Genomic DNA, 21803 nt, shown 5'->3' with positions numbered 1-21803 from the left:
GCCAGTAAACTAAAACCTATCCCCTTGTCAAACAACAGTATTTCAAGACATATAAGTGACCTCTCTGATATGGAAGAGCAGCTTAATGAAAAGATAAAAGATGGTCGTTTTGCTCTGCAAATGGTTGAGGCAACGGACAGTAATAAAGACAGTCTGTTAATAACATACGTCAGGTATATTGATGTGGAAGATATAAAAGAGGATTTGCTTTTCTGCAAATATATCCCTAACAGAGCCACTGCAGAGGAGCTTTTCCTAATTATTGACCCCTATTTGAAAGAGGCAGACCTGAAGTGGGAGGACTATGGGAGTCTGTACAGACGGGGCTCAGGCGATGGCTGGTAAACACAGTGGACTGCAAGCTCTCATCAGACACGTCTCCCCCAAAGCACAATGGACACACTGCCTGCTTCACAGAGAGGCACTTGCTTCCAAAGAGCTAAGTCCTGAACTGAACTCAGTGTTGACAGATGTCATCACAACAGTCAACTACATAAAATCCAGACCCTTGAAATCCAGAATCTTATCTTCAATATGGGAAGAAATGGGATCTCAGCACACAGCTCTGTTGTGGCACAGTGAGTGTAGATGGCTTTCACGAGGAAAGGTCCTAAATGGACTGAATTTACAGTTGCAGGTACCAACACTCATCTTCCACAACTCACAGACAAAATAGCTTCTTTCACAAAAAAAAGAAGATGTGGGAGAGAAGGCTTGCAGAGGAAAATGTGGACTCCTTTGAAAACCCGAAAGCATACCTTGAAAAAAATGAGCTGGAAAATACAATTCTTCCATGTATGAAGACTCATGCCCTGCAAAAGCACCCTTGAGGTATTTCCCTGAGGATTCTGCAAAATATGACTGGATACGAGACCCCTTTCAAGCAACTGCACCTGCAGACGTCAGTGCCACAGAGGAAGAACAGTACATTGACATGACATCTGACTCAAGAAAGCCACTTCACTGGCTGTGCTTTGGAGTGGAGAAAGACTACCCACTACTTGGCCAAAGAGCTATGGACATACTGTTGTATATAAATATTGTATTGTAAATATTAATTTGAACTGAGATGCCAAATTCCGGTTAAAACTGTGTTTGTTATTCTGGATTCGTTCCAGTGTTCTGGATCAAATCTGGTCTGAAAAGGTGAATTCAGTTTAAATTCCTCACTGCTGTTCAACATGGAGAGTAGGAAACTCAGTGAGGAAGAAGAATCCCAGTTAAAGCTCTTCATCAGGATGGAGGCTCTCTGCTGCTATGATGTGAGCTCTGTATATAATTATATTTTTAAATTGAGTTGGAAGTTTGTTAGTATTGCTATTTTTCAGCATAACAAACAATAAAAACTGTAAAATTGAAATGTGAAGTGATATGTACATATTTTAGAAAGAAAACATCTTTATGTATTATTTAATTTATTCAAAACAAAGGAGGTGAAAATTATTTGGGGTGGGGGGCTTACAATGTTCTTATATCATCAAAGGGGGGCTTGAGAAAAAAAAGTTTGGGAACCACTGGTATACTACTAGATGTAAAAGCAAAGTGTTGCAGTCATTATCGGAGGAGGGCTCCTTGCAGCCACACTCCAGACCGAGGGGGGCGCTAACGCACCAACACTGAATCCACCTGAAGAAAACCGCGTCTGACTGTGACAGCGGCTATGGTTAGAAACTCCAAACTACATTTTTCGAAGAGATAATTAACACATTTAGAAGACATTTGTCACGGCGGCGCTTCTAACTTCAAGGTGAGGGTTTGGCGTGGCTTTTTCTTACAATAATGAAATAAACTGCAAGCTTTAGGTGCGGCTAGCAGGTCCAACGTCATTGCATGGTTCGAGTGGATCACAGCAGTTATGTTTGATAAGGCTTAACAAAAACCAGCTTTAAATCACAGACCCGCCATCACACCATGGTCTTTGACAGCGTTGTGTCGCTTCAGATTCATGCCATTCATCGCTGGTTACTTCTGCCCCTGCGCCTAACCATGCACAACAAAGATATTGCCCGTTAAAGTTAACCGACCCACGCTGCATGGCATTATCAGAGATCAATGTTCTGGTGCTGCCCACCATTATGACGTCGTTATCGATGGTGTTTGCAAAAGGTTGAACCTGTTTGAGGTTTAATAGTCCAGGGGTCACTAAGAAACACTCCCAGGAATAAAAGAAGTTGTGTTGAATTGTCAAATATTCTCGGATGATGAGTTTGTTCCTGTTGTTTTTATATCGTTGGAGGTGACGCCATGGTGTTGGAGTCCACGATGACGGAACGGCTCGGCGTTTGACACGGCCACCGCCTCAGTCGCCTGCTGCCGTCATGGGAACGACGACGAGCGAGCCATGCATCTACGACAAACTGTCGGAGAGCATCGACATCCTCCGCCAGTCCGGTTACCGCTACGGCATGTCGGAAAGGGAAATCGAGAGGTTCATCAAGCAGGTGCTGGAGACCAACGAGCCCAGGCGGGAGCCCCCTCAATTCCCCATCCTGAGAGCCGCCGTTAAGGTCAGGCAGGAGGATTCTACCAGCGCAGGACCACTGTTGAGCAACTTGTATTTTTGACATAGCTCTTGGTGTTGCCATTGCCCCTGTGTTCTCTGCAGTTTATGCTGGTAGTGGGTTTCCTGTTGGTCATGGTGCTGGCTTTCACATACCCCCAGAGCACCCCTCAGTTAGGCCTGGTCAACCTGGACACTTATAACTGGTCGTCGCCACTTAGCCATGTCCGCCTTCTGTCTCTGCCTATTGCCAAGAAGTACAACCTGCAAGGTTCGAAGCACATTCTCTCCGCCTCTCCTCTGAAATGGTCCCACAAACAAACATGCACAGGTCGGAACGGCTGAACTATCAGGATGGAAACACACGTTTGTAGTCCAGCACGGGCAGAACCATTGCAACTCCAGAAATATTTGGACACAGATTTGTCAACGCCACATTTCTTTACAGTATTTTGCGATGCCTCCGTTCATGTGTTGAGGGGTTTAACAGGGAGCACTGCTGACGTGCCACACTCTCCGGTGTCGCTTCCAATGATTGTGTTTGCTCCAGGTTTCCATGAACGGTGGATTTCTCGCTCTGGAGGACAGAATCTGGTCAATTGTTCAGTTTGCGCGGAGATCTACTCGGTACTCGAAGTCCCTGAGAGCCTCAGAGCGACCATGACCCTTCGGCGGGGGGCACAACTCCTTCTACTAAAGGTCAGATTAGGCCCACTTGACATCCTCCAGCACAACTATTTAATATTATTCATGTTTGAATATTTGATCATAATAATTTAGTGGGTGTTTGCAGGGCGGGGGGTCCCTCACTGTGCGGCGGCAGCAGCTTGAAGAGCTCTACTTGGCCCATTCTGGCTCCATGTCCATCCTAATGGAGGCGGATGACCACAACGTGCATCGTGACAGCCCGGAATTTCCAGAAGGACCTGCCAACTTCACGCTGCTCTGGTACGTACCCTGCAGGCAGGGCTCGTGGCTTCACCTCCAGCTCACACCGTCCATCCTGTCTGGTGGAAGGAACCCTTCAGTGGTGCCGGACGAACAAGTCCGACTTGAATTTGCTTGGATGTTCCAGGCGGTTCAGCCCCAGGACCAGAGAGAAGGTTTTGAGGTGGCTCTTTCCAAAAGCCGAGCTCAGCCTGTTGCTGGACAGCGCTGGAACCACCGTGCAGCGTTGCCTGGTCACCCACAGCACAAGTTCTCAGAGCAAAGTGAGTTCACGTGCGCTCTCATCCTCAACGGAATGGCTCCGTTTGGGGGGTAAAGCACAGGATCTGAAGGAGCTTTTAACGCTGAAGTGCTGCTGATGTTTCAGGGTGTTGGAGTGTCTGGCTGGCTGGTGGTGGGGGAGGGTCTTCCAGCGGTCCGGGTTCTGCCCGTCCAACAGTGTCAGAAGCATTGCAGCTCCTTCAACCTGTGGCTGAGTTCTGGAGACATGGGTAAGGGGCTTTTGGGGGACCGGGGTCTGCCCCACAGCCCCCTACGCCACACAACAGCGTTCTGAAATGGTTCTATCAGAACCAGCATTAGCATCTTTAGCCATTTGAGCTACAGTAGCTTCTCACTTGGGTGGGACCACCATGACCCTGGTCCACCACGGTTCCATCCTTGACCTTTGATAGATCCACAAGTGGCCGTTTTTGTACGAAACTGTTCCCAGAGGTCGCGTCTATAGCTCTGGTGCACACATACATTGTTTTATGGCTCTGGATGCTCATGTGATGCTTGTCCTCTGTCCCTCAGTCTACGCTGACCCCCGGTACTGGAAGATGGAGCTGTACCCGAGTGGAGGCCAAAACATCATCTGTGACGGCTCTGCTGCTCTACGTTGGGAGGATTAAAGATGCTGCTCGGGACTGCAGATTGATGTGCATCTCGAATGTGAATGTTTTCTTTGCTAATGTGACTTTTGGAGCTTTGAGCGCCGCGTGGCCTCGCCTACTGATGCCTTAAAAGCTTCTGCTCTCCCTTTTTCTAATCCCAGTTTCCTCTGAGCTGGACCCACACACAGTGGACTTAAAATGGATCAAAGCAGAAGATTTAGGAACTTAGTTCTCACATTTAACGGCCGAGCATCAGTGGACTTTGGACCGTCGCTTGGATCTGGTTATGAAACGAGGCCACGGCGACGGCGCCAACCACAGCACCAACTGTGCTCGTTTTCATTCCAGTATAAAAACCAGCAGGGAGCCTTTGATGGCTGTTGGATGGAGGACGACCTTCACGTGTCGTGACCTTTAAAACAGCGTAACGTATTCAGTTGACTAATATAAACGTGATTGTTGCAAGAAGCCGCCGCCCAGGCCCGTTTGATGTTAGCAGCAGCAGCAACGTGGAGAACCAGAGTCACATTCAGGAACCTGGTTCTATCCAGGACTCTGGCCCCACCGACACCGAGCAAGTAAACCTGCAACCACCACGGCAGGAGTCCACGACAGAAGGTGTATTTATATTATTTAGGGGAAGTTTTGACTTCCTCTAATTTCAGTATTTATTGTTCTGATTGTGTGTATTTACGGTACGTTGGAGCCGTTAATTTGAATGTGGTTTGGTGGGTTTTGTGCCGGTTGAGTCCTGGTGGGTCACGATCCAGCTCGACCACTGTTTGCCAAAGCCGTTTGGTCCGAGCTTCTCGATAAAAATCACCAAAATGCACAAACCTTTACACTGCTTGGGACTGCCGGAGCAGCAGTAATGCTTTTAAAATGTTCAATTTCAATAAAAATGACAGATTTTTAAGAAAAGTAGTTTTTTTTATGTATTTAAAATGACAGTTTGTAGTAAACACCTTTATTAGTGCGGCTTCCAAAAAGCACAATCGCTACACATCGCCTTAAATACAGCAGTTGTATAAATAAAAACAGGAATTTAGAAACCAAAAATGTGTGAAACGGCAATTTTCCGCATTATTTGGCATCATTTGGATAAAGTAGGAAAAAAGACGTGATCAGAATCATCACGATGTGTCAGATGTTTGGTTTTTAACTGGCGTTTGAAAGGTTAGTTTGGAGTTTACTGACATTTTAAAGGCTACGACAACAACAATATAAGCCTCTGGAGCGTAGTTAGAAAAGAGTTCCTGCAGGCTGGTCCACTGCTGGTCCATCCAGCCCCCCTCCTGCCCCCTACCTGCCCCCGACCAGCAGCGGGGACGTTTCTGAGGGCGTCTGGTTGTGGTAATGTGGCCCATTGTACAAGTGCCGGCTCTGCAAGTCCGCTACTGCACGCAACTTAATTTTCTTTAGTAAAAAAAAAAAAGGGATGTAAAGAAAACAAGTCAGTAAGACACAGTGCAAGTCACGCTAACAGATAACGTATATGACGGGGTGTGTGGAAGAGGACTACCTGAAAGTCCCTGATGTAGGTGAGGAAGAAGCTGAAGAAGGAGAAGGCCAGAGACCACTCGGACACCGTGCTGATGATATGAGCTGTGTAACCCTGAGGAAGACACCGCACCCACGCCCGTGAGGGGAAGAGACAAACCCACAAACAGCGTTCTTAAAAGCGGAAGAGGCCTGACCTTCTCTCCGGGGATCCAGTGCAGTTTGTGGGTCACGTCCACGCCCGCCAGGGTGCTGTACATGATGACCGAAGAGACGAACACTGAGGAGAGGTCAAGGGTCACAGCCGTCTGTCCCTGGTTTAGTTATAACCTCCCCTCTGCTCAGAAGGCCAGTCCATTTTAGAAACCTGTTATGGCTCAGTCCACCATCTCAGGTGGACTCCCCCCCACGTCCCCGCCCCCTCCAGGACGACCACATGATTACAGGATACTGCTGATGATGCTGCACAGTGTCCACACTCCGATGGCCAGGCGAGCCAGGTAGACCGTCTTGCTGTGGAAGTGAGGCTGCATGTGGAGTGACAGCAGGGTCTGAACCAGGATGTAGAGAGCCCCCACGCCGAAGGTCAGTACGGCCCCCACCAGGTGTACCGAGAACAGCGTCGTTTTCTGCTTGGACGGAGGTTCCTTAGTGCTTTGATGCCAACGATCGGATGGATCCAGCACTTCCGGCACTCACCTGGAAGTTTGCAACCACGCACATCCCGAGGGAGCTGATGAGGCCGAGCACCAGCCCGACGCGGTTTAGTCGGCTCAAACTGGGGCTTCCCTCGGCCGTCAGAGCCCCCACCTGCTTGTAGCGTACGTACACCGTGGCCATGCCTGGGCGTTAAAAAAGAAAAGAGCTATCAGTCAGGGCTTGACCGCCAGTCCTTCAGACCCCCGAATCTTTTACAACAGATCAGAAAAAGGCTCCGCGTGTTGCCAAGAGGCTGCGACAAAGTATTAAAAAGCTTGTTTTGCAACCACTCGAGACGCCCCGCACATGTAAGGGATGAACGTTTCTCCCAATCGAGGAAACGAAGGCGCCAGCTCACCTAAAAAGGAGGAAACGTCCAGCATGATCCCGAACACGCACCTCTCCGGCGCCATGGTTCCCATGTCGCTGCAACACACGTCACACGTTTAACTTACAGGCATGCAAAGAAGAAAGACCACAGGTGTCATTTAATGCACATAATAAACGAGAGAGAGAGAGGGCACCTGATGTACGGCAGCAGAGGGTCCACATGGTTCAGAACCACGGCTGTGATGTAAGCGAGGCCGAAGGATGCTGCTGTCCAGACGACCAGTGCTGCAGGCAGCCAGCAGAGGCCCTGCTGGAACCACCACATGACCCTGCGGACGCCAAAAACAGGACTCCCATCACCGGCCGCCCTCGACCCACTTCCTCCCTGCTCATGTCTACTTCTCTGAAGGTTATTTCAAGCGGCACATCCTGTGACGGCAGGAAACTGCTATGACTCTACAGGCTGGTATCTATAGATAATGGCTGATTTGCCTGGCCAACCCTGAGCTCTGCAGCCATCTGGTCCTCGCATCCTCTCACAAGGGCGCAGATGTCACCAACAAAAGGAACTAGCTTGATCGTGCTTTTATTTTTATGCAAAGCTTAATCCTTATGATGCAGATTAATTTATGCAGCCTCACAGAGGAACTAATGTAAGATAAACTCCAACTTTCGAAAATATAGCAGCTGTTTTAATGATGAAATGACTCCTACAGACACTTCAACAACAAAAAGATAGCCTTTCGTTGCAAGCTATTGGAGGTTTTGGAGCATTTCAGGCGTCCTTCTGATTCTTTTGACACGTCAGGTGAAACAATAATTGCGTTTTAATGTCTTTTGATGATGCGTAAAGAGGAAGGATCGACTTCTCCAAAAGAGATGAAAGAACGTCAAACCTCGCTGGAAACATCGGACAGTAACTTCAAAATAAAGGGGGGAAAACACCCAAAAGTCCCTAAAATTGTTTGAAGTAAGTTCAAGGAAGAAAAGAAAGAAACTTACCTCGAATCAGCCTGAGAGACAGTTCTAATGTAATGACAGTCACGTGCGTCCTACAGCGGCCCTGACGTCACCGAGAGGGCGATTATTGGTAACCATTAAACTGCTGATCGGAACTGAGTCAAACCTCTTTAATCCATGAGGAAAGAGGAGAAATGTGTGACTTTATTGATCCTCAGCTTCTTCACCTACTTTCGTTTCTGTCTAATAGGGCAGGACCGGTTTGGTGCGCATGCGCAGAAAATAAACTTCCTCTTCCCCGAGTTTGGTCTGGAAGGTCAGGTTTGTTCAAAAACCCAGTTAGTTAGTTAGCTGGTTAGTTAGTTCGGTCAATGGCGAACTCTGTAATCGTTCACGTTGTTTCAAGCAGTTATATCATTATTATTTATTTATTTTTACCATTTTATTATTGAATATTGAATTGAATTGCTCGTTTTGGAAGGTTTTCTAAATGTGCAAAACCCAAATCGTCAAGGCCGTTTTACTATTAGAGTAGTTGTGATGAGAGACTGAAGCTTTTGCTGCATCACAACTGAGAATTTGTCCAGTTTGTCTACACAGAATCATCTAAACTAATGAAAGTTGTACAATAATGGCAAACTACAGTCCATGGGTAACATTTTTAAGGCAACATTTAGTAGATCATTTCTTTAGAGTATCACTTGAATCCCTGTAATCTGTTGAAATAATAATAATCATTAATTTGTTCCACACACCGACTGGTTCTGGATCAATTCACACAAATTAAACATCTCTAACTTTGGTGTTGCTTCCAAGCTAAATAAGAGGAAAATAAGCAAACGGGTGTTCCTCAGATTTTTTTCATAATGAACTTTAACATTTTGTCATTTCTAGTCATACCTGAACTCTTTCTCCATAGATGTTTCTCAATATGACACTTTAAATATTAATAAGTCATTGCCAGATGGGTAGCTGCAACTCCAGCTGGAACTCATTTCACACTAACTGAAATTGTTAATTTAATTGTTAATTTCTCCACACAGACACATCTTCAATAAAAGAATGCAACCTCAATTTATGATTTACATCTTTATTCTATAAATCACATATTCTTAATTCAAGGTTAGAAGGCAACAAGAAATTTGAGGATAATGTTTGGTTTCATGTGAAAAGAACCTTTTAGGCTTTTGTGCCGATCTGGACTCTTTCCACAGTCAACGCATCAGATTTGATGTCTTCTTGACCATTTTAACAACTGGTTAATATCTGCAGATGGAACAATGGGCCAATAAATTAAAAATACACAAACGTCTTCCCCAAATGAAAACAGGTTCCAGGCAAAAAGCAACATTACACACTGAGAAGCAGCAACGTGACGTGAAGGTGGCAGAGGAAGCAGGACCCACTTTAACATTTTCACTTGTCAGTCAACACCTGAACATCCAGTAACACATTCAGTCGGAGCTGTGTTTGCTTTGGAGTCAACCGTCGCACAACCGTAGCAGCATTCAGAGGCAACGAGGAGACGCGCTCGCTCGCTGTCAACATACTGGCAACATCAGCCTGCAAGTGCGTTCCGAGTCTCACCGGACACCACAAACACAGATGGTTTAAGACAACGTTGAACATCACTCATTGTTCAGCAAAAAAAACGCCATTTTATTGGATTTTTCATTGTTTGAAGAGAGAAAAGCCATTTTGTTTGTGACGGCACAAAAAGTCAGCTGACATGTTATTGCTCTGGTCTGGTGGTGAAATCTGTTGATGAAAATAATAATAATAAAAAAAACAGCTTGAAAAGTGAAGGAGAAAACCTTTTTGTGGACCTGAACCTCCATTCATTTCATTACTACTTGACCTGAGCACTAACGTAACACCAAACTCAAGATTTAACCTTAAAACACACCCATCTTTGTTCCTAATACCTGCAAAATCAAGGGAAAATCTGACAAAATATAGATGATTTTTCTTTAAAAAAAAAAAAAAAACCCATAAAAATAATGACTTGCGTAGTTTGATGCACGGCCTTCTAAAATGGAGATTAAAAAGACGTTAGAGCCCCCCCCCCCACACATGCAGTGGCGTTGCCGAGGGTTACGGCTGGTTTCATAACATCTAAATAAAGGCGCTTCTTATCGAAGACAAACAATAACAAGAGTAGAGAAGGACGTGGGATCACTTTAAAGTTGCTACTGTAATACAGCCGGGTCCGAACTGCGCTTTAACCCCGGTTTTTATGGTATAAAGAGTTTAAAACAGACAGGACTCTGGAGTGTTCCTATTGACACACAATTATCCCTTTACTCTTACCACCTTTTTTATTTAGCATTTTCCCTCGGATATCACACGCGCCACCCAGTTACAGCTTTTTATTCCAACAGAATATGTTTAAGACACTACATGGAGTTATAAAATACGGATTTATGGTACAACGACGTGGAGTGAATCCCTCGAAGCCAAAAATAAACATGTACGTCCAACTTAGTGGTTTTGGCAGTGAATAACTGGTGTACGGAAGTGGCAGATACATAAAAAGAAGGATGAATAAATGGCAGCACGTTTCGTTTTGGTGCGAAACATTTGCCGAGAATTTAGCTTTAAAAGTCATATGAGTGGAAAAAAAAAAAAAGGTTAATGAGAGTTAACTGGAAAGAGAAGCACAGAAATTGTTAAGTTTGATATTTGCAGAATGAACATTATGCAAATCTTGTTACATATAAAAGAAGCAAGGTTTGATTCAGTTCCTATACGTTTTCTATGGAAGGACCCTTAAAAGACATTGAAGCTTTTTTCTTTAACACAGTTAGTAGCACCTGTGCCCTTCGCAAGTGTAACCTTGAGTTTTTCCATCCCTGAGGCAGAATATTGACGTGAATTCTGCACCAGCGAAAAAGAACCAAAGAGAGCAGGACACCAGTATCTCAATATATACCATTTATCCTCACATTCAGTTGGCAACAGCACGCCGTCGCACAATGCATCATCCCTACGCTGGACACGGTGGGACACACGGGGAAGCGGGCTGGACAGAGTCAGGCGGGGCGTGTCTCTAGTGGGAGGCTGAGGTCAGCACTGAGCAAGGCTTGATTTTAAACACACAAATGTGAAGATGGCAGGCAATCTGGTTGCAAACACTGACACAGTAACGCACCAAGTCAAAGAACGAAATCACCTGCAGGGGAGAGAACAAACAAGACACGGTCAGCTTTGGTGTGTGTCGGACAAGTCCTCTTCACCGCCCTAAATATGTAGGACCACTCCAATAACGCCAATAAAACCCATCCCCTTAATTAGATATTGGTGGAATCCATCTTAGAAAAACATCTGAGTACTTCTACGTTCCTCTCCACATACATTTATATCTGCATTTTATTGCTTTAAGCACATTTTGGGTCCACGACCGCCTGGGCGATGAGCGACGGCTCTTTTTTTTGGCATCACGACACAACGAGAAAAGTGGGTTTGATCATTCTAAACATCCAGAGTGTCATCGGGAACTTACCAGTGCAATCCACAGCACAAGGTACTCGTCAATAAAACTATTGAAATACTGATCCAGGAACAGTAGCCCCGGTCCCAAAAAGACTAAATCGTGAAGATGCATCTCGCTTTTAGTCATGTGAGCTACCTGTAGACAGACAGAGAAGCGTTAGCCACGCAGCGTAATAGCGTCAGCTGCTAAATGTGCTACACTTCACACAAGATTTCTACAGTATTTGATCAACAGGAGTTATTTATTGTGCACAGGCCAAAGCAGCAGGAAGATGCTCCAGTGCTGCATGATGGGGAAACTGGTTCGTGCACTGGAAGAGCTGAGCTAATCACATGTGTGCTTGTTTCTTGACAATGGCAGGCTCACGTAGAGCTGCCAGCACATGATGCTAAAACAAAGACAGTTTCCCAACAGTCCCGGGGGTTAGAAAAGACAACAATTATCACAACTTACAACTAATTTATTTGTGATTTTGGCTGAGACAAAGCCAAAGGCCAAGATATAAAGACACGGATGTTTCTCAAAGAGCTGAACAGCGGATTTCTTGTATATCATCACGGCCAAAATTATAACTGAACCAATATGTAAGACTGGAGAGAGGACACTGGTTCCCTGAGGACAGAGAGAAGACAGTGAAAAGACAGGAGGTTAAAATAGAAACACACTTTGGAGCCGTCATCAGCTGGTGACACAACAACATCCGAGACAACATGTTTGACAACATATGAACAGGTGGAGGCTGCTTCCCAATCCACGGAGGAGTGGACGCACACACGGACCAAGCTACAGGTGGCGCTACTGTCCGGTTCAGTCTGGTTAAATCCTCTTTAGCTGCAGGAAACTAAAGACTTGATGGTGTAGAAATGCAAGAACGGCCTCACAAGCACTCATCATCTGAGGTGGACACAGCGACTGGACAGATGAGTGGGACCTGGCTGGACATATCGGGGACACACAGAGCAGCTAGCTGCTGCACAGCATCAGCAATGCTGAATCAATCGATCCGAGCTCGGGCTCATTACGCGGACAGAACTTACTGCTATCGTGGATCCGTTTTTGCCGACACCTCCTGTGAAAATAACTCTGAAGTAATTAGTGCAGGAGAAGATGGCACCTAAAAAAGTACAGACGGCAGGAACCATCTTCATCTGGATATTTAAGACGGGAATCTGGAATCACAGACAGGCCGCGGTTAGCAGGAGGGAGCGAACGGCGTGCACATCTGCTGCTGGATGTGGTCGACGCCGCACTCACCGGTGACTGCCAAAACGCAGATCCTCCCGCGGCGGCCAGTAGGTACAAGGTGATGATGAAGATCTGCACCTCGGTCACATCGATGCTGGACGGGAGAGAGAAAGGAGCACACGTTTGACCTTTGACCTCCTTCATTTTCAGGCTCCAGGCTGCCCCTGACTCCGCCCACAGCACTTAAATACCCTTAATGACCTCACAGGTCTGGAAAAACGGTCACGACTCAAACCTCAGGAGAATCCTCCTCACTCCTTTAATCGGCTCCTCACCTCAGGAGAATCCTCCTCACTCCTTTAATCTGCTCCTCACCTCAGGAGAATCCTCCTCACTCCTTTAATCTGCTCCTCACTTTAGGAGAATCCTCCTCACTCCTTTAATCTGCTCCTCACCTCAGGAGAATCCTCCTCACTCCTTTAATCTGCTCCTCACCTCAGGAGAATCCTCCTCACTCCTTTAATCTGCTCCTCACCTCAGGAGAATCCTCCTCACTCCTTTAATCTGCTCCTCACCTCAGGAGAATCCTCCTCACTCCTTTAATCTGCTCCTCGCCTCAGGAGAATCCTCCTCACTCCTTAATCTGCTCCTCACTTTAGGAGAATCCTCCTCACTCCTTTAATCTGCTCCTCACCTCAGGAGAATCCTCCTCACTCCTTTAATCTGCTCCTCACTTTAGGAGAATCCTCCTCACTCCTTTAATCTGCTCCTCACCTCAGGAGAATCCTCCTCACTCCTTTAATCTGCTCCTCACCTCAGGAGAATCCTCCTCACTCTTTAATCTGCTCCTCACCTCAGGAGAATCCTCCTCACCCCTTTAATCTGCTCCCTCCAGATTAAAGACTCTGTAAAGTTTTTGTTTGAAGGCCACTAAACATCCTAAAACATTGTTCTTGACAAATGTCTGAAACTTTAACCGAATATTCTTATCGTCAGAATACACTATAATCAGACTTAAAACTAACTTAATGGCTCTTTTATATAAAATCGAATAATGTTTGCTGTCGAAAGTGAAAACTAGTAAAACTCTCAGATTATTATTGCAAAATGTAGAAGTGTAGTGGAAGCAATTAGTGCTGACACCCCATAGTGACCATTCGACTCATGACCCCACGGAAAACTGCTTATAGTTGCAATTGTCACCTCAACGACTCATCAAAGTTCATATCAGCAACTTTTCACTGCAACAAAAATCCCGAGGAACTTCGTAAAAGGCCGTGAGACTGTGAAGTGCAGGAACCGGTCAAGCTCAGCAGGCCTGGAACGCCACTCGGAGCGCAGCGTCCTGACATGAGCATCAGCGCTGGAAAAACTGGCCCCATCTTGGTTTTTTAGAATTGTTAAAGAACACGCAGCTCTCTTCTACTCACATGCCGAAGCGCAGCGTTCCCGACACGTAGGTCTGCCAGTGGGCGCAGTAGAACATGAACATCCCAGCAAAACAGCAGAAGAACATCCAGTCTGGATTGGTACCCATCTGCACTGCTATGCAGGTTCCCAACACCACAAACACTGCAGAGGCACACGGGGAGACTTTCAGAAGGGGTAAACCCACAGAAATGCCATCCCATAATGAACCGACCAGTGGAGAGGGAGTCACATCCGTGGTCAAACAGCTCCCCCAGTGGAGAACTGCTGTTGGTGCGCCTAGCCTGCTTGCCATCGATGGCGTCTAAGGACTGGTAAACAAACAGGCCTACGGCGCACAGCAGGTAGGCCCAGAGAGGAGCCTGAAACAAGGAACATTCCCCGATGAGCGCTCATTCAGGACACAATGGCTGCACACGACTGTGATTACCTCTGGAACACATTAGCGTGAGCACACATTGTGGCTTCACCAATTATAGCAGGGCTGGGCAAATCCAGTCCTCGAGGGCCGGATCCAAGCCGGACTTTCTGTCCTACAGGTAAACACTCACCTGGGGTTCCATTTACCTTGGTGAAAGCGGTTTCTCCCTGGTAGGATGCAAAACCTGGCTGGATTCCATCCTTCATGGATTGGACTTGCCCATCAGAGGAGGTCAAATCCAGTCCTCGAGGGGGGATTTCCATCCTACCAGGCAGGAAATGCTTTCACCAAGGTAAATGGAACCCCAGGTGAGAGTGTTGACCTGTAGGACAGAAAGTCCGGCTTGGATCCGGCCCTCGAGGGATGGATTTGCCCACCCCTGAATTATAGGCTTGCATATTTGATATTTTGGCCACATCCCAACACACAGTTGCACAGGAAAAGTTTCAAAAGTCCTTCGTAAAGCGAAACTAACGAGGAAAAACTGGGAAGGGGGGGGTAAAGTGACTGGGAGCAAATATTACAGCAGACATCAGCATCCGCTGGTTTTAGCCGATGGTCTGAAATGCAGAGAAAAGGCTTTTTCCTTCAAAAGGGAAGCGCAACAGCGGTCGACTGGCTACATGACAGCATTAATGTGCTGCAGGTGAAGACAAACCTGCTCGGTGGCGGTGGGACAGTAGTACACAAGCACGAGCGTGGTGAAGACGTTGGTGGCCAGGCCGATGATGGTGATGAGGTTCGGGGCGATCCAGGGAGGCACTCTTCCCACCAACCACTCCCAGTAACGCTGCATCAGAGGCTCCAGCAAGGAGCGTCCAGAACTGCTGTACCTGCAGGGACGAGGCACCGAGCGAGTCAGGAGCCCAGCGCTCACCCATTCTGAACAGACGCTCACCTTTAATCGCGCCGTATATAGCAACGAGTCTCTTTTGTGTTTGCAACGTGCGCTACAGATAATAACACATTCAGGCCATTATCCTCATTTCTATGGGTGGCTGCAGGTTGTAATGCTGCTGGTCTCGCTAAGAAAGACCGCAGTCACGTGGCTTTGGCTGCATAGATAAGGCAAAGAGCTTTTTTAGTACTAGAAGTAAGAATTTTATGCAGACACACACACACATGCTTTAACTTTTGCATACTGCTGCTGCAATGTGTGACTTCCCCTGCCACTGCTTTACCACAGGGCCGCAATAGCCATTCTGTGTATTGTGTAACAGATGTCAAGTCTCACCCACAGGTCACAGATTTGGTGTTGCATCCATGTCCTGCATGTCGGATCGAAACCACTGAGGTAAAACTGGGACTCACCTGTGCTCTTCCAGCCTTTTGAGCTGATGGCGGGACAGGGGGGGAGAGGGCAGTTCGATCAGCCTGCGTAAAACCCCGGTGGACAGCCAGCAGGTCGCCTCCATGCCCACACTCTGCCCGGCGTCCTTGTCCCTTCCAAGGCCGCGGCGAGAACGCAGGCCGCCCGCATGCTGCTGCCCCGTCGCGCTCATGGAGCTCTGCTACCCGCTGCTAACGATCTTCCTGGAACAGCTTGTCTACAGTCCTGCGGTGAAGGCATGGACATCATGGCAGAAAACACGTCACTCCTCTCCTCCATACTGCTGCACTCCACTGACAACATCGTGGAAACACGAATTCATCGATCGATCGGTCAATCGCCGCCAGGAAAGCGGACTAAACAGCCTGTCAACAGCACCAACCAACTTGTAGTCGGTCTCAGCTGCTCGCTAACAGTTAGCTAAACATAGCATTAGCCGCGTTGATGGTACGACTCTGACTACGTGCCAGTCCGGGGACTTAAATATGTTGGCGTCTCTATCCAATATGTTATCGGGCTGAAACACCGGTGCTCGTTTATGTGGTAAAAACATCTACGCCATTAACGGCTCTGGAGAATGCCGCAGCTAGCTTAAACTAGCTTGACTTGCTAACCCAAAGACAGCGACAGTCGTAAAAACTCAAGGATGTAACAGTGACTGACCTGGCTGAATTTATTTGAAAAAAAAAAAAAAAAGGAGCGACAGTCCGGCGTGAGCGGTCAGGGCGCTTCAATCCGACACACAGTTACTTTTGGTGGATGTGTGATCCAGAGATGCTATTAATGACTTAAAAAGGGACGTATACAGGTGTTCGTAAACCACCGCGGATGGTATCACTGAAGTTGTCAGAGCAGCAGGCCGTCAACGTTCGCCAGCCCGGAAATCTCGCGAGACTTCCGTAGTGGGCGGGAAACCAGATACCCTGAGTTTGGTTTGCCAGGCAGCTCGGACCCGCTGAAGCAGACACTCAGAGCCACGCATGCGGCCACAAACTTTATTTCCCACAAAATAAAACCACAGGCCATGGACTCCATTTTAATTGCATAAAAACATCAGTCAACAACACATGGATTTTTACAATATTTAAGCTGAGTTCTTACCAGTTGTTGATGGTGATAACTGGAAAGACATCGCCACACATTAATATCGGTCATGGGGTACATCTCATAAATACAGCTAAATCAAACAAAAGACTGACTTTGTTGCCTTTCCTCTACAGCAGAAATGAAACATGCAGCATGTCTTACGTAATAAACTATCCTATCCAGGTTGACCATACAATAATGGCTAAAGTGTAAATTAACAACACATTTTAACAATGTTCTTTAAAATACATTTTAAAAGCACTGTATTTAATCCCATGCTATTTATTGTAAAGCTACTGATTTTTGATACAAGCTCACATGTGTTCATGTTACCGTGACGCCACAATTTTTACTCTCACATGGACAACAAGTACTGGTCATACTGGTTCACCAGTCATTGACCACAGGTGCATTTCTATAGAAGACAGTGGAAGTTATAACAAATTAAACTCTAACTCTGCTTTTGTATATATTCTGTGTATAGATTAAATCAGATGAGCATAGAACACGTAAATATGTTTCCATAAACTGGGTCACTAGTTATATTCGTGCACAAACATCACACCAGAAAGAGCAGCAATGGGACGTCCGGAACAACCGTTACATCAGACTCAGCAGCTAAATGTAGGTTTTTCTCAAAATTGTGACATTTTTCATCTGTTGTCGTTGCTGAGTGAAGATAAATAGAGTAGCACTTGACATCTGGTGGCACCTGACAGCCAGGTAAGATGAGGAAACAGTGGTTTTGCTTTCTGTTCGCCACTTTTTAACCGTCTAATCTCGGTGTCAGATCCTCCATCTCTGCCCATCCACATATGTTACTCAAACAGTGACAAACATAACCATTATTATTATTACTATTACTATTGTTGTTACTACTGTTATTAATATGATTATCACTGTTGCAGCTAGCTCCTGCAGCAGAGTGACGGTTTTCTCAGGCTTCTGGCTCTGGGAGCTGAGTCAGGTAGGGATTAAAGAAGCCCCTCAGGAGACTCTTGACGGCCGGCTGGGCCGAGCCCAGGGAGGGATTCATGGCAAGGTTCGACACCTTCACCGGGTTCAAAGCGGCAGAGCGGCTCTGCGCCGTGTGGAGACCCTCGATGGCGCTGGACAACCAGAAGAGTCGCTTCAGACTCTGGATGTTGCGGCCACGGTCGTGCATCAGCTGGTGTTCAGTCACAGACCGGCGGCTGCGGTGAGAGAGGAGCAGGGACCTCTTAGTTGGTACCAGCACCAGCATGGTAACGCTGCCCACATCAATAACAATATGCTTTATACTCTGAGGCCATTTTTCGGTTGGCGGGCCTGAATGAGGAGCTTTGAGATGGAAATCTTTCCGCCTGAGCGGCATTGAGACTCTTCCCGGGACTCTTGGGTCATCTGTGTCTTAGATCTGATAACCCGCTGCGCAGGATGTCTGTCCCCCGTCTAAAGTCGTTATTACACTTGTAATAATGTGTCAGGAACCATCCAAGTCACAGCCAATGTCAGTCTACCAGCAGGAACAGTTTAGACTCATCCCTCAAGATAACCGGAATGTTTTTGGGGCTGTCGGCTCAACCGGGGGCACCTGCAGAACCCCCCTCAGGCACCGGAACACCTCCACCCTCTACACTAGAGCCCCACAGGAGGAGTGCAGAGAAAAGCACCTGAAGGGGGTTCAGAGCCGGCAGCCGGTAGAGACGCTACAACAGGAGACCTCACCTCTCGTCCTCTTGACCCCGGCAGCTCGTCAAGACAAGGAGCACGATGGCCAACCGCTGCGCGCACCCATGGTATGCCTGCATCTTCTGCAACACACGCCGTCACGCAAACATCAGCCGGGGGTTCACTCCTTTCAGCGGTTTGCAGGTTTTCCTGTAATCTTGTTTGAAATGAAAATGTTTAGGGGATAAAAGGCAGCAGCAAAGCCAGCAAGGCGCCTCCTCACCCATCCTGGATATAACAAATCCGCTCAACGTGCTGCCACATGCAGCTTCAGTGTAATCTCCACCTACAATGGGCAGCATTGCATAAACAGCACAAACGCAGGGGAGTGAGCGTTTGTGCCGATTTAAACATCAGCAGAATCGATTCATTACATTCCCATTTTAACATGCAGCTTCATAAACTGTCGTGACCTCTAAATCTGCTGGTTGATAATGTGGAAATCACGCAAATCCGCCTGGAAAGGACCTGACTCGGTCTCTCACTGGGGCTTCAATCGATAAGAATAGCACATTTTCTTCAGGATACTCAAGGTCACTTCACAAAATAGAGTAATGAATAATTAATTTAGAATCACATCAAACGGCGTAAAGCTAAAGCAGCATGAAGGGATTAAAGAGAGTTGCTGAGTCTGGATCTGCTGCCGCAGAACCACCCAGAAGTTTGCTCGAAGGATTCTCTTCCCTCTGACTAAAACCCCATTCATTTATTTAGTTTCTAATCTACTTTGTCTTTTTTATTTCTAAATTTCGACATCACAAACTCTTCGTCCTTTTTCAGATATATTTTTCTTTTTTGCGTTTGTAAGAAAAGAAAATCCAGGGCGGTTTGATCAGGTCTCCTAACGAAATACATCCAATAAAATAACAATAAAGGTGAAAACACATTGTTCTACATCTAATCTGCGATATAACTGTGCCAATGTGTGATACAAGACTGAATCATTTCTAATTTCTCAGGCTTTTGATATAAATCTGGTGAAAATGGGGCATTTTTACAACTGTCTTCAACAAGTTAAAGAGGATGGATCTGACTTCGAGGGCTTAAGGGTCGAGGACATTGGGGTTGCTTGAATGAGGAAGGGAGAAACATCTTTAAGGGAACTTAAAGGCAAATCTAAGATTGGGGATCGTTTCCTGGGCGATGAAGGATGGAGAGATCAAAGGAAAAGTCTGCTATCACGGCTGGAGAATTTTGACACCCTGACCCCCCCTTCCCCCGAAGCCCCACAGGGTAGAGAATATTTTAACATGATGATAACGACTGCTTCATTTATGAGAGCTAACAGGGAACGTAGCACCTGCTGGGGACCCAGGATGATGGCTGAGCTGCTTCCTCTGGTTTCAGTTTATTTAGCTAATTTCTCTCCAAACTCCAGCCGTGGAGTAATATTGATCATTTTTATCATGACTGTTGCGGAACAAATCAAAACTTTGAGAACAAAAAGACAAAAGACATCTTACAAATACAATAAAACAGTGTCACATTATATGAAATAAAAGATAAAAGACGACTTACTGGCTTTGTTGTCTAGGTAGTAAACCCAGTCTGCTGTTGATCAGATATCAAAGTGATGCTAGCCGATTCAACCTGAGACCTTTTATAAACCATCCACAGACACCCACCCACACACACACACACACACGCATGTGCACGCTATTCAGAACTCCCACAGGCTTAAGAGTCACAATAAATTCAAAAGAAGTGTTTGATTGATCAAATGACGTCATCACTCAGACAATGTTGTATAGCAATGGAAGAGATTTAAACACACACACACACACAAATGCAAATGCAAATGCAAATTAAAGGTTTGTACAGGAGGATAAAATTCGGTGAGAGATTTTGTATTTTCTGTTCTAATCTGTTCCTTTCAGTGATTAAAATGACTGACAGAGGAATGGTAGTTTAATTGTGTGTGTGCGTGTGTGTGTGTGTGATCTGATGAACGTCAGCAACCATCGATGTAGGAACTTTTCTCTGGGTGTCGTTAAGATGCTTGTTGCTTGGAGCTCTTCTCCAGCTCGCTGACATCACCAAAGCCCGTTGACCTGAATCACCTCCTGCCGCCGCCACGGCCGCCACCTTCAGCACTAACGAAGTGCTCTGCCCGTAGCTGCGGTTCCACGACAGTCAGGCTTAAATATGCAGCCGCCTTGACAACATCCTCCTCCCAGATGAGTTTCCCTCAGTGAGAAATGCAGGCTTGTGTTGGAGGATCGGTGATGGAGCTGCCAGAACATTCGGAGGAACGTGTGAAGTGGGAACTACCGCCCAGTCTCCCTTCTCCCGCTCCTGTCTAAGACCAAAGCGGTTTTGAACAGATGACTGAGTTCCTGTCAAGGAACCTCCTTCTGGGCCCGGATCTGATCTGGTTTCAAGAGTGGCTCTAGCACAGAAAGGGCTCTCTTGTCTGTGACGAGACCCTCAAAACTTTTGGTACAGAGGCCTGGACCATACCAGCAAGCTCCTCACAATGTGGATGAGCAGCGGCTCTACGCCAAGCTCTTCCTGGAGGGCTCCCTATTGCTAAGGGAGCACCTGGTCACCCTGTGGAAAATCCTCAATTGTGCCACCTGTGTCCAGCATCTTGTTCTTTCGCTCCTGGCCCAAAGTTCCAGATCTCCGGAGTCTTTCTTTACCATGACTGATACAGCGAGCACATCACTGAGGTCGTTGCACCCATCCACTTGTCGGTCTCACTCTCCATCCTCTCCCCACTTGCCATCAGGACCCCGAGCTACTTAAACTCCTCCAACTGAACTCTCCGCCGACCTGGAGCCTCAAATAAAGCTGCCTTAAACTGGCCCCCGTGACTAAGAGTGTTTGTTTGTTGACAGTTTTGAGCTTCTTTCCCTCTTCAGGTTTTGATTCTGTGAAGACGTCTTTTCAAATCATGTGAGGACCAAGTGTGTTTGACATGTGCACAGCCCCAGCAGGCGTCTGAGCCAGCCGGTGCCTGCTGGGAGCTCCAGTTCCATATTCTTTATGACATGAAACTTTTCAAGTATTCTTCACAGCCAAAAATGAAATAAAGGCAGAAAATCAACCACTGCTTGGTGGAACCACAGCTCGACACGCTTGCTCTTCATTATGATTACACTGTAAAAAAAACAAACTGCCTGTATCTTATAAAAAATAAGGCAAGCGTTTGCATTGGTCTTTTTAAGTTGAGTCAACTTCAAGGCTTTTTTAAGTAGAATGAAAATTATTTTATTACTTTACATGAGCTCATCGGAATTAAGTTGAGTTAAATCAAAACTACTGAATGTCTAGTTGGGTCAATCAAGAAAATGAAGTTTGTCCAACTAGAGATTAACAGTGGTATTGGTTTAAAT

At 46.5% G+C, this 21803-nt stretch overlaps 4 protein-coding genes across 8 annotated transcripts; 1 reads left to right on the top strand and 3 right to left on the bottom strand.

Annotated features, from left to right (window-relative positions):
- Positions 1 to 1597: 1597 nt before the first annotated feature.
- On the top strand, positions 1598 to 5244 carry c4h6orf89 (chromosome 4 C6orf89 homolog). 3 transcript variants are annotated; one of them, XM_057029507.1, is made up of 9 exons: positions 1605 to 1747; positions 2237 to 2507; positions 2606 to 2771; positions 3051 to 3199; positions 3294 to 3448; positions 3576 to 3711; positions 3816 to 3939; positions 4244 to 4381; positions 4485 to 5244. In XM_057029507.1, the coding sequence occupies exons 2-8, from the start codon at positions 2319 to 2321 to the stop codon at positions 4339 to 4341; spliced, it is 1017 nt and encodes a 338-aa protein (XP_056885487.1). In that variant the 5' UTR covers positions 1605 to 1747; positions 2237 to 2318; the 3' UTR covers positions 4342 to 4381; positions 4485 to 5244. The 3 variants fall into 3 exon arrangements, with proteins under 3 accessions (XP_056885488.1, XP_056885487.1, XP_056885486.1); XM_057029508.1 differs by having other exon boundaries at positions 1598 to 1663; positions 4244 to 5244; XM_057029506.1 differs by having other exon boundaries at positions 4244 to 5244.
- A 30-nt stretch (positions 5245 to 5274) lies between these two features.
- On the bottom strand, positions 5275 to 8074 carry dram2b (DNA-damage regulated autophagy modulator 2b). Its single transcript, XM_057029509.1, has 8 exons — positions 7855 to 8074; positions 7047 to 7181; positions 6881 to 6948; positions 6523 to 6665; positions 6275 to 6452; positions 6021 to 6103; positions 5846 to 5938; positions 5275 to 5739 (listed from the first exon to the last, which is right to left on the bottom strand). The coding sequence occupies exons 2-8, from the start codon at positions 7175 to 7177 to the stop codon at positions 5626 to 5628; spliced, it is 810 nt and encodes a 269-aa protein (XP_056885489.1). The 5' UTR covers positions 7178 to 7181; positions 7855 to 8074; the 3' UTR covers positions 5275 to 5625.
- An 812-nt stretch (positions 8075 to 8886) lies between these two features.
- On the bottom strand, positions 8887 to 16530 carry cept1b (choline/ethanolamine phosphotransferase 1b). 2 transcript variants are annotated; one of them, XR_008950044.1, is made up of 11 exons: positions 16333 to 16530; positions 15651 to 15894; positions 14998 to 15172; positions 14133 to 14280; positions 13921 to 14062; positions 12560 to 12644; positions 12343 to 12474; positions 11759 to 11917; positions 11315 to 11440; positions 10758 to 10984; positions 8887 to 9570 (listed from the first exon to the last, which is right to left on the bottom strand). XR_008950044.1 is itself a non-coding variant. In XM_057029504.1 (10 exons), the coding sequence occupies exons 2-10, from the start codon at positions 15839 to 15841 to the stop codon at positions 10862 to 10864; spliced, it is 1281 nt and encodes a 426-aa protein (XP_056885484.1). In that variant the 5' UTR covers positions 15842 to 15894; positions 16333 to 16530; the 3' UTR covers positions 8887 to 10861. The 2 variants fall into 2 exon arrangements, 1 of the variants encoding a protein (XP_056885484.1); XM_057029504.1 differs by having other exon boundaries at positions 8887 to 10984.
- Positions 16531 to 16650: 120 nt separating this feature from the next.
- On the bottom strand, positions 16651 to 20097 carry pth4 (parathyroid hormone 4). 2 transcript variants are annotated; one of them, XM_057029511.1, is made up of 3 exons: positions 19984 to 20097; positions 18463 to 18548; positions 16651 to 17948 (listed from the first exon to the last, which is right to left on the bottom strand). In XM_057029511.1, exons 2-3 carry the CDS (start codon positions 18543 to 18545, stop codon positions 17693 to 17695), a joined length of 339 nt encoding a protein of 112 aa, XP_056885491.1. In that variant the 5' UTR covers positions 18546 to 18548; positions 19984 to 20097; the 3' UTR covers positions 16651 to 17692. The 2 variants fall into 2 exon arrangements, with proteins under 2 accessions (XP_056885491.1, XP_056885490.1); XM_057029510.1 differs by having other exon boundaries at positions 18463 to 18622; positions 19984 to 20086.
- Positions 20098 to 21803: the final 1706 nt, after the last annotated feature.

The sequence above is a fragment of the Takifugu flavidus genome, chromosome 4, assembly GCF_003711565.1.
Source record: "Takifugu flavidus isolate HTHZ2018 chromosome 4, ASM371156v2, whole genome shotgun sequence".
Classification (NCBI taxonomy): Eukaryota; Metazoa; Chordata; class Actinopteri; order Tetraodontiformes; family Tetraodontidae; genus Takifugu; species Takifugu flavidus.
Note: the sequence above shows the minus strand (reverse complement) of the source record. Positions and strands in the feature narration are given on the sequence as shown.

What these genes read in the sequence shown, in the direction of transcription:
- pth4 (XM_057029511.1), bottom strand. Translation starts at nt 18,545, where the DNA reads ATGCAGGCATACCATGGGTGCGCGCAGCGGTTGGCCATCGTGCTCCTT. An exon ending in CGGGGTCAAGAGGACGAGAG is followed by an intron (nt 17,949 to 18,462) that starts GTGAGGTCTCCT and finishes CTCTCACCGCAG; the next exon opens with CCGCCGGTCTGTGACTGAAC.
- dram2b (XM_057029509.1), bottom strand. Translation starts at nt 7,177, where the DNA reads ATGTGGTGGTTCCAGCAGGGCCTCTGCTGGCTGCCTGCAGCACTGGTC. An exon ending in CCTCTGCTGCCGTACATCAG is followed by an intron (nt 6,949 to 7,046) that starts GTGCCCTCTCTC and finishes CGTGTGTTGCAG; the next exon opens with CGACATGGGAACCATGGCGC. An exon ending in GCGTGGTTGCAAACTTCCAG is followed by an intron (nt 6,453 to 6,522) that starts GTGAGTGCCGGA and finishes CCGTCCAAGCAG; the next exon opens with AAAACGACGCTGTTCTCGGT.
- cept1b (XM_057029504.1), bottom strand. Translation starts at nt 15,841, where the DNA reads ATGAGCGCGACGGGGCAGCAGCATGCGGGCGGCCTGCGTTCTCGCCGC. An exon ending in AAAAGGCTGGAAGAGCACAG is followed by an intron (nt 15,173 to 15,650) that starts GTGAGTCCCAGT and finishes TCGTCCCTGCAG; the next exon opens with GTACAGCAGTTCTGGACGCT. An exon ending in AAAACGGATCCACGATAGCA is followed by an intron (nt 11,918 to 12,342) that starts GTAAGTTCTGTC and finishes CTCTGTCCTCAG; the next exon opens with GGAACCAGTGTCCTCTCTCC.
- c4h6orf89 (XM_057029508.1), top strand. Translation starts at nt 2,319, where the DNA reads ATGGGAACGACGACGAGCGAGCCATGCATCTACGACAAACTGTCGGAG. An exon ending in CACAACTCCTTCTACTAAAG is followed by an intron (nt 3,200 to 3,293) that starts GTCAGATTAGGC and finishes GGGTGTTTGCAG; the next exon opens with GGCGGGGGGTCCCTCACTGT. An exon ending in GCACAAGTTCTCAGAGCAAA is followed by an intron (nt 3,712 to 3,815) that starts GTGAGTTCACGT and finishes CTGATGTTTCAG; the next exon opens with GGTGTTGGAGTGTCTGGCTG.